General features: G+C 38.4%; 1 protein-coding gene across 1 annotated transcript; it reads left to right on the top strand.

Moving 5' to 3' along the window:
- Nucleotides 1-525: 525 nt before the first annotated feature.
- On the top strand, nt 526-4,638 carry LOC113534729 (extracellular calcium-sensing receptor-like). The gene is made up of 6 exons (XM_026927685.3): nt 526-749; nt 901-1,186; nt 2,068-2,820; nt 2,910-3,137; nt 3,436-3,559; nt 3,725-4,638. The coding sequence occupies exons 1-6, from the start codon at nt 526-528 to the stop codon at nt 4,636-4,638; spliced, it is 2,529 nt and encodes an 842-aa protein (XP_026783486.2).
- The last annotated feature ends 5,634 nt before the right edge of the window (nt 4,639-10,272 follow it).

Genomic DNA, 10,272 nt, shown 5'->3' with positions numbered 1-10,272 from the left:
ACAGGCTTGAATGTTCCATAATTGAAATTAATATCAATATCAAATAGCTGTTACAAACTACATTATTGTTGTTAATTTTCACAAGATGTCATTAATTCTGTCAATTGGTCAATGAAATACAATACAAACTAATATAAATACACCACATTTTACACCATAATTCAGAGAATTCACATATTTATACATGCTTCTAGCTGTCACTAAAGAGGTCTAGGAACACTATATATTCCCCTACTGATCAGTGAACGCATGCAAGAAATACAGCAATGCAAACAGATTGGCCACATTTTTTGACAGCACAGGCAGGCCCAGCATGCACAAGCCAACAATACTGGCTGTAAATAATTTGTGTGGTATGCATTGAATCAATTAAACCAGAAATAACTGAGAGTTGCAGGTACCATCCTGTTCCTTAATGACATCAGAAAGCTCGCTACCTCTCTGATTTGTCCAAACTGAATTGTCATACTCAGAAGATCTAGAGCATGTCAATAAATACATGGAGACTACATCTTTTGAGGACTGATGCAACAAAAGTACTGGACACACTTTGTGATGTTATTCCTTGTACTACTCCTTTCTCTTAGCATGGCAAAGGGAGAATATTGCCATATTCTGGAAAACCCAGCAAATCCTCTGCTGTCCAAAGATGGAGATGTGACAATTGGAGCTATCTTTTCAATTCATCGTGGTACACAGATGCAGTCACTGGCATATACTGAAAAACCTCAACCTTTAATATGCATTAGGTTTGTTATAGTGGCACCTTAAACATAGTGTTCATTTTGGGGAATCTGTAATTTTCTGCTTTATAGTCCATCTATATTTCTCCATTATATTACTTTTTCATTTTATATTAAATAATTTGAAATTTCATATGATTTTTATGTATATTTGTAGAATTGACCTCAGAGAATTCCGCCTTGCTCAGACTATGACTTTTGCAATTGATGAAATCAACAGAAGCAACAACTTGCTCCCAAATATCTCACTTGGTTACAAGATTTATGATAATTGTCTCTCAGGCTTGTTATCTATGAAGGCAGCCATGTCTTTAATGAATGGTCAGGACATAACAGCAGATGCCTGCTCTGGACAAGCAGTAGTACAAGCCATCATAGGGGAGTCAGAGTCTACTCCTACTATAGCACTCACAAAAACTACAGGACCTTTTAACATCCCAGTGGTAAGAATCAATTATTTTAATCATTATTTAATAACAGTTTATTTAACAGCTACAAAACACACCTAAACATGCATGAGATGATTATCTTCATTTATAGAATACATTCTACAATTAAGTCATTATATATCTATTTTTTTTATCTATTTACTAATCATCAATCCTCTGATATGAGTCTCTTCAGCCTCAAAAGAGAAGCTCAATGTTACTTTGAGACACAATTCTAACAAGTAATTATGTTTAATATTCCAACAAATGTGCATGTTTATCCTAGATATGTATTTGTTTTTGAGCAATGTATGTTATTCTTATGGGTGGCTTAGTGCTGCAGTGGGTACCATTGGCACATCACAGCCCTAGGGTCCTGGGTTCAATCTTGTGCTCAGGTTACTGTCTGTAAAGAGTTTTGTATGCTTTCACCATGTTTGTATGGGTGTCATCTGGGTTCTGGGTTTCCAGCCACTGCCCATATATGTGCAGATAGGTAGGCTGGCAACATTATATCGTCCTTAAGTGTGAAAGAGTGCATGAACATGTCACATGTTCACCTCATGCCCAGTGTTTCCAGGATTGGCTGTGTCCACCGCAAACCTGACCAGGTTAGAGTGGTAAAGCTAACTGAATGAATGTTATTCTTTCTATCAGCATCATTTACATGAGTGTACTTTTGGATTTATAGTGTACATAATACATAACCATTGTTTTCACATATTAGAATTTTCTTTTGTGTTCTTTCACTGTTAAAACAGGCTCCTGTCTAATTTTCTCTTGCTAGGACCAAGTAAACACGTAAAAAAAAAAAAAAAAAAAAAAAAAAAACTTTGGAGTAAGATGAACAAAAAAAAGGATTTAGTTATTTTTTTTACCTGTCCTTCTGTCCTCAGATAAGTCATGCTGCCACATGTGAATGTTTGAGCAACAGAAAAGAGTACCCCTCTTTCTTCAGGACCATACCGAGTGACTACTACCAGGGTAGAGCACTGGCATATTTGGTCAAGCACTTTGGCTGGTCTTGGGTGGGAGCTGTGTACAGTGATAATGACTATGGCAACAATGGAATGGCCATTTTTCTGAAAGCAGCCAAAGAGGAGGGAATATGTGTTGAGTACTCAGAGAAGTTTCACCGGTCAGATCCTGCCAAAATGGTTAAAGTGGCTGATATTATTAAGAAAGGCACAGCCAAAGTAATTATTGTATTTCTCGCCTACTTTGATATGAACATTTTTATAGACAAGCTTATATTAAATAATCTCACTGGCTACCAGATGATTGGTGTTGCATGGATTTCTGCTGGTGATCTAGCAACACCAGCAAGTTACAATGTATTGGCTGGAGCCATTGGTTTTGATGTGGGAAAATTGAAGATTGGTAATTTTGCTCACTATGCTGTCAATGAATTTTGGCAAACAGCACTCCCTTGCTTGCATACAGAGGGAAACATATCTCAAACTGAAAACAACTGCAAGAAATATGAAGATATGATTCAATTTAAAAACTACAGTAAGGATATATCAGAATTGAGATATGCAAATAATGTCTACAAGGCGGTCTATACTGTGGCACATTCTCTACACACGCTGTTGAGATGCCCAGAAAACCAGAGTTGTGAGAAAAACAAAACAATTCAACCATGGCAGGTAACACAAAGAAGAGAAGAAAATCAAGCCAAAATCTCCATGAGTGATATCGTCATTAAATAAATAGTGGTTTTCTTTTTGATTTAAAGGTTGTTAAGTCGCTAAAAAGTGTAAATTTTACCACCAAAGTAGGAGAACAGGTTTGGTTTGACAGCACTGGGGCAACGGCTGCAAAGTATGATGTGGTTAACTGGCAACGAGGGTTCAATGGAGAAGTGCAGTTTAAGGTTGTGGGCTATTATGATGCCTCTCTGCCAACCGGACAACAATTTGTCCTAAATGCTGAAGATATAGTCTGGGCTGGAGAGAATAGAGAGGTACATACATTGTTTGCTAATTCTAAGTTTTTTAAGGAAATATAATCTAAATTGTAATAAATTATATTTTTAAGTTAAATCAGGCCCTATATAACATTTTTTGCAAATGTTATACATCCCACTAAATATACATGAAACATTTTACATCAACATAGTGCTTCAAAGTAAAATGTGCAAAGCTGTAAATCTGCATGGATTTCATTAGTAAACAAACAATTATGGCTTAACACCTGCATGTTATTGTCAGATAGAACCTTATAATTCAAAGGTTGTAGGCATAATATATTGTCCATATTAGAAGCCAAGGTCTGTGTGCAGTGAGAGCTGTCCTCCAGGAACCAGGAAAGCTGCACAGAAAGGAAGGCCTGTCTGCTGCTACGACTGTATACCATGTGCAGAGGGAGAGATCAGTAACCAGACAGGTAATTTCAGCATTACCAAGATTCAAAGACAAGTTGTTAATTGTACATTGTGTATCCTCCTTTTATTATTTAGGATACAGTTCCTCAGCAATGGTATTAATAAATAAAACCATTAGTTAAACTTTATTTTGCTTCTTAATGATAATAAACATGATTATTTTGCAGATTCAAATAACTGCGAGCAGTGTCCAGGAGAATTTTGGTCTAATGCTGACAGAGATAAATGTGTGTTAAAGGTCATAGAGTTTCTTTCATTTACAGAGGTTATGGGGATAGTACTGGTACTTTTTTCTTTGTTTGGAGCTACATTAACTGTGTTAGTAGCTATTTTATTTCTAATAGAAAGGGACACTCCCATTGTTAAGGCCAACAACTCTGAGCTGAGCTTCCTGCTGCTGTTCTCCCTGACTCTGTGTTTCCTCTGTTCACTTACTTTCATTGGACGGCCCTCTCAGTGGTCCTGTATGCTGCGCCACACAGCGTTTGGGATAAATTTTGTCCTCTGTATCTCCTGTGTTCTGGGAAAAACAATAGTGGTGTTAGTGGCCTTCAGGGCTACACTTCCAGGCAGTAATATCATGAAATGGTTTGGGCCTCTACAGCAGAGACTCAGTGTACTTGCATTCACTCTCGTACAGGTCCTTATTTGTGTGCTTTGGTTAACAGTTTCGCCTCCTTTCCCCTATAAGAACATGAACTACTACAAGGAAAAAATCATATTAGAATGCAACTTGGGCTCAGCTATAGGTTTCTGGGCTGTGCTGGGTTATATAGGAGTTCTTGCTTTTTTCTGCTTTGTTTTGGCTTTTCTCGCTAGAAAGTTGCCAGATAATTTTAATGAAGCTAAATTCATCACATTCAGCATACTCATATTCTGTGCTGTGTGGATAACCTTTATTCCAGCTTATGTTAGCTCTCCTGGAAAATTTACTGTAGCTGTGGAGATATTTGCTATTTTGGCCTCTAGTTTTGCTCTGCTGTTCTGTATATTTACACCTAAATGTTATATTATTCTGTTTAAACCTGAACTAAACACAAAGAAAAATATGATGGGTAAAATGGCATCTCAATCATTTTAAGAAACAAGTTGTTCAAATCTTCAAACATATATATCATGTTAGCTGTAAAATGTTGAATTTGGACACATACTGTCAAATATAATCAACTAAATAATATTTATAAAACTTACTTCTAATTAAATCTGTCCATAACATGGATATGCATAAGAACTGATTAAACTAATCAGAAAAAAAATAATCAGTGTTGTGTCTTATCTCTGCCCATAGAAATATATTTTGTATTCAGCAGCATGCATGTTTCAAGAATGTAATATAATTCTCTCATTGGCACTAACAATTTGTGATATGTCAATTTTCCTGACAAAAGGGAAGCTAAGAGTGATATCTTCTCATATTATTAGGCCCCAGTGTATATAAGCATAAATCAACAAATCAACCAATAAACAAACAAGTACATAATGTATAATGTAAGACAATACGTCATGATAGAATAAAAAAATAAACTTCACAAACAAAATATGATTGTGCTAGATGATGGATGGTCTTTCCTCTACTTTTAAAATGCATCTGCTATGGGATCCATTAGATCAGCAGAGGGCACTGAAGACGGACCTTTAAGACCACAATCACATGCGCTAGATAACATTTCTCACACAATTTACCCAATATGCTTATTTATTCCAATTCAGATATAGGAGCAGGAACATGTGGAATGGTGATGGAGGTGGTTCTGGTTTTGCAGGCTCTGAGAAGATTGTCCATATGGATAATCAGTTGAATGAAGTGCAAGAGGAAAGCGCTGGGAATCATTTCTGCGTTTGCAGAAGGGGTCACATTACTCACATTAGAAGCCCAGATGTGGCATTGCGGGTGCTCGTTGTTCCCCCTTGCAGACTCAGAGGAGATCTTGTACGGTTGTGGCCATTTACTGAAGAAGCTGCTCATGGTCACCAAAAAGTTGGCCACCGGAGGAAAAATCAGTCTGGAGATTGTGCATCTTAGCTGGATCCATCTTGGCAGGCAAAGCCTTCTGTAATGTGACCAATAGTAATAAGTGTTTACAATGATAACATTTTAACTGATCAAGACCTCTAGTCTAATGCAACCCAAACCAGGTTAATACTGACCTCACTACTATGGCACAAACAAAGGTTCATTTTAATACATAGGAAAAAAAGCAGGACAGAGGCATGATTCATCCCACAACTCAGATGATTGTAAACAAATCAGTTTATGGTAAACTTTGGCATATCTAAAAGCAAACATAGGGCAGCTGCTAAAAGACAGCAGCAAGCAGGGTCAAAGAGAATAAGCTGACACTCTAATAGCAAAGAACTGCATTTACAACTGGCAGACACTGTTATCTACAGTGACTTATATTTATATCATTTATGTAACTGAGGGCTAAGGGCTTTGTTCAAGTGCCTAGCTGTAGCAGCTCGGCAGTACCGGGATTTGAACAACCTTCAGAGCAGTAGTCTAACAGCTTAACCACTGAGCTATATTTAAACAATTGCAATTCTAAAAAAATAAATAATCATTTATTTCAATTAAAAAGTTCGTTTTAAGAAAGGCTAAAATGTATAAGAGAATTACAGGACCCCACATCAATTCAATGGGCAAAAAAACAAAAGAGCAACTGACAACAGAAACCACTACATAATCAACTAAATGGGCTCATCTGCATGCTTCCGCTTTGCTACACTCATGGTAGACACAACGAAACCTAGAAGGGGCGGAATATGGAAAAGAACTCAAAAGACATTAACAAGCAAATCACAAGAAACAAATTGCATAAATAAAAATGGCAAAACCAAACAACGAAAACAAAAAAAAGGCAAAAACAAAAACATACACCAAGACAAAGACCAAAAGCAAAATAAAAGCAAATACAACTAAGCAAACCAAAATAAAGGCAAAGTATGACAATGTGAGCATGCAAGCAAGATGGTGTTGCACACAGATGCAGCGGACCAGGGCTCCCCATGTAAATGCCACTTTTTCTTTTATCTTTATTATCTCATTTTATTTTTAAGCACACTTACATTAAAGAACCAATCACAACTATTGGATATTGGACTAAAAAGCTTCAAATCATCTCCTTCTCCCCACATCCCAGACGAGCTACTATGGACAACAGAGCCTGCTTGGGTCACCATCCAGGAGAAGAGGAGGTGCAGGTAGCGGCAAGAGAGGAAGCAAAAGCAAGTGTAACGCATGTCGCGTCACGAGTGCAATCCCCACTCTCACCCAGTGACTGATGGAGACTGATGGAACAGAAGACTAAACTCGCTCAACAGACAGGCTCGACAGTAAGGAGGAAAGGACACACAACAGCACTGGATGCATTAGAAATAGGTAGGATGTACTGGGAAAACAAAACAGCAAAATTCAAAACAGTGTCACAACTTGGGGGAAAAAAAAACAAAAAAAAAAAACAGTAACACCTTGTCCCAACAATTTAGATTTACACTGTTTTCTTGTGTTTTTGATCCTATTTAGCTCTTTACCCATTATTACTAATTTTTTATTTGTTAATTAGTTTTTCTTCCTTTGACCTACTTAGGTTCAAGCTAATAAAATTAACTACCCTTTATCTGCTAATGTGGGTTTATAATTACTCTTCTCCTATTTATTTAATTTGAATTTTGTAGTAAACAGATCTAGCTTCGCTTGGGGCTTGACAATTTGGGGGTTGGTTTGAGTAATGTGCAGTTCCCTGTACTTCAGTTTAGCAGCGGGTTATATGAAGGCTGTGTAGCTTGGCCTGTGAACGGATCATAAAGCACCTTTGTCCTCATTGGTAAGTGTCTTGCATGTGGTTACAAGTGGGGTATTTTAGCGGGTGATCATGTAATTAGTGACACTGTTTTGTTATTCGTATTTGCCGCAGGATTCTCCCTCCCTTTCGTTCTGGGCGATTATTGTTGCCGCGCTGCAAGAACGCTGTTACCTCGCAACTAATAAAAGGGGATCGCTGCTGCTGTCTGGTTTCTTCTTTATTTTTAGTTTATTTAATTTATCTGTTTTATCTCGGGGCGGAGGATCGTCTATTTCATTATAAACTATTTGATTAAGCAATTTTTCGATCTTGTTGAATTCAGTGTGAATAAATTTTGCATTTTTATACGACACCTACGTTTCCTGCCTACCTTTTTTTTTTTTTTTTTTTTTTTTTTTTTTTTTTTTTAAATAAGAGAAGCGAACCTGTGTGGCCTAATAATAAACTTTGATGTTTGGGGTGAAAATCCCCCAGGTGGCGTAGTCAAATTTTCTACAAGTAGATGAACTTGATGGGCTTGTGTGTTAAAACCTGTTCTGCACTCCTGCCACACTAACATAAGGACTTAAAGACAAAGGTGGTGGTGTTTGTATTTATATAAAAGACTGATGCAATACTATTGAGCAATTCTGCTCTCAGGCCTTGGAAGTCATGATGTCAAAATGCAGACCTTTCTATCTACAGAGACAATTCACTGTTGTCATCATAAATGCACAAGCTAATGCTAAGCTAAAACAGGCTGAACTTCATGATGCCATATGTGAACAACAGAACGCACACTCAGACAGTGTTTTCATAATAGCAGGGGATTTTATTCTGCCTGTAGATTTTCCAACCACCAGGAAATATACCTACAAGAATGACTACAAAGCATCCCCCTCCATGTCGGCCGGTCAGATCACCTTTCTTTCTTCCTAGCACCAGCGTACAGACCCATCATTGCAAAATCAAAACAAACCATGCTAATTGTAACAATCTTGCCTGAGGGAGCCATCTCAGAACTACAGGACTGTTTTGATAACACTAATTGGGATCCGTCTGCACGAGATGCCACCAGGGCTCTCACACAGACTTATGTCTTCTCCGTTGTAGCCTATATTAACTTTTGTATGGATAATGTTACCACTGTACAGAACATTTGCACATTCCCAAACTGGAAACCTTGAATGAACAAGGATGTCCAAACATCCTGTTAAAGGCTTGTTATCATGCCTTTCATGCAGGTCATATGGGGGCCTACAGAACAGCCAGGTCTGACCTAAGGAAAGGCATCAGGAGGCATGAGGCTTCAGCACTGCCATAAACTGCAAAACGAAGTGCACTTTAGCAGCTCAGACCCCTGACGCTTGTGGCAAAGCATAAAGTCCATCACTGATTACAAAAGCAACAACATCTGCACAACCACAATCAACACATCTCTCTCATGAACTGAACAACTGCTTCACATGATTCGACAGAGACAATAGTGAACTCATCAATAAGTTGATGTTGGTAGGGGATGCACAATCACTTGTGCTGAGCTCCCACAAAGTGAGATGAGCCCTAAGCCACACCAACCCTAACAAAACTTCTGGACCAGATGGAGTTCCCAGATGGGTAGTGAAGCACGGTGCTGGGTAGCTGACAGCAATTTTCACCAAACTCTTCAACATCTCCCTAGTACAAGCCACTGCCTCAAGTCAGTGACCATCATTCCAGTTCCAAAGCTAACAGCTGTTAAGAACCAGAATGATGATTATACGGTAGCACTGACCCCCATAATCATGAAGTGCTTTGGATGACTAGTCCTGGCCCACAAAAAAGCCACATCTACTCCACCCTAGACCAACTACAATATGCCTACAGAAAAAAATGAACAAAATGATTCCCCCCAACAAACTAGGCTTCGACCTTCATAATCTTGGCCTAATTGCACATGTATGCAACTGGATTCTGGACTGTCTAGGGCCCCATTCACACCTGGCATTATGTGATATTGTCATATGCATCCCAGACCACCTCTGAATGTGGTTTGTGTGGTCGGATCACAATCCGTCTTCGACACATAATCAAAGTTCACAGATGCCACAACCTTCATAGTGCTGATCTCAGACATGGGATAACAAGTCAGCCTACAGGGAGGAAATCAAGAACTTGGAGACATGGAGTCGTAATAACACTCTGGCTCTCAACTACAAGAAAACCAAAGAACTGATCCTGGACTTCAGAAAACAAAATCACAGTGTTCATCACCCAATCAGCATCAGGTTGAGGCAGTCAACAATTTACATTTTACAGCCCACATTAGGTCCACATTAGTACAGCCTGTCATGGTCCATCAGTACAAGTGTGATGGCAAAAAAATCTCAACAGAGGCTCCATTTCCTAAGAAGGCTAATGAATGCACAGCTTCCCCAACAGCTCCTTCTGAACTTTTACTGATGCACCTCTGAGTCCATAATCACATACTCTATAACAGTGTGGTACTAATGCTGCACCTCAGAGGATAGGAAGGCAGTCCAACGCATCATTGAAAGAGCACAATCACCGGATCACAGCTTCCAACACTGGAAGACATTTACAGAATTCGCTGCATCTGCCAAGCCACTAATATTTCCAAAGCTAGAGCATTTTCACCCATCTGCCTTCTGGTAAATGCTACAGGACCCTGTACACCTGTACAACCAGACTGAGGAACAGCATCTTAAAGGATCTGTTACATTACTCAACACTCAGTGTTTACTCCTACTTTATTTCTACTTTGCTTTATTTCTATGACATTTGAATACTTTTTATATTTTTATCATGTTTATTTGCATCCTTTATTGTATATCTATTGTCTTACCCTATACTCATTGTACTTGTACAGTGACAATAATGGCATCTCATCTTATCTCATCAGCGAATCTGAGCCGCTTTGATACCCTCTGGTC

The sequence above is a fragment of the Pangasianodon hypophthalmus genome, chromosome 6 (genome assembly GCF_027358585.1).
Source record: "Pangasianodon hypophthalmus isolate fPanHyp1 chromosome 6, fPanHyp1.pri, whole genome shotgun sequence".
NCBI lineage: Eukaryota > Metazoa > Chordata > Actinopteri > Siluriformes > Pangasiidae > Pangasianodon > Pangasianodon hypophthalmus.
This window is presented reverse-complemented; position numbering and strand designations above follow the sequence as displayed.

Excerpts from the sequence above, each read along its gene's own strand:
- LOC113534729 (XM_026927685.3), top strand. The coding sequence starts at position 526 with ATGCAACAAAAGTACTGGACACACTTTGTGATGTTATTCCTTGTACTA. Across the intron at positions 750-900 it reads CAACCTTTAATATGCATTAG|AATTGACCTCAGAGAATTCC; the intron begins GTTTGTTATAGT and ends GTATATTTGTAG. Across the intron at positions 3,138-3,435 it reads GGGCTGGAGAGAATAGAGAG|AAGCCAAGGTCTGTGTGCAG; the intron begins GTACATACATTG and ends TGTCCATATTAG.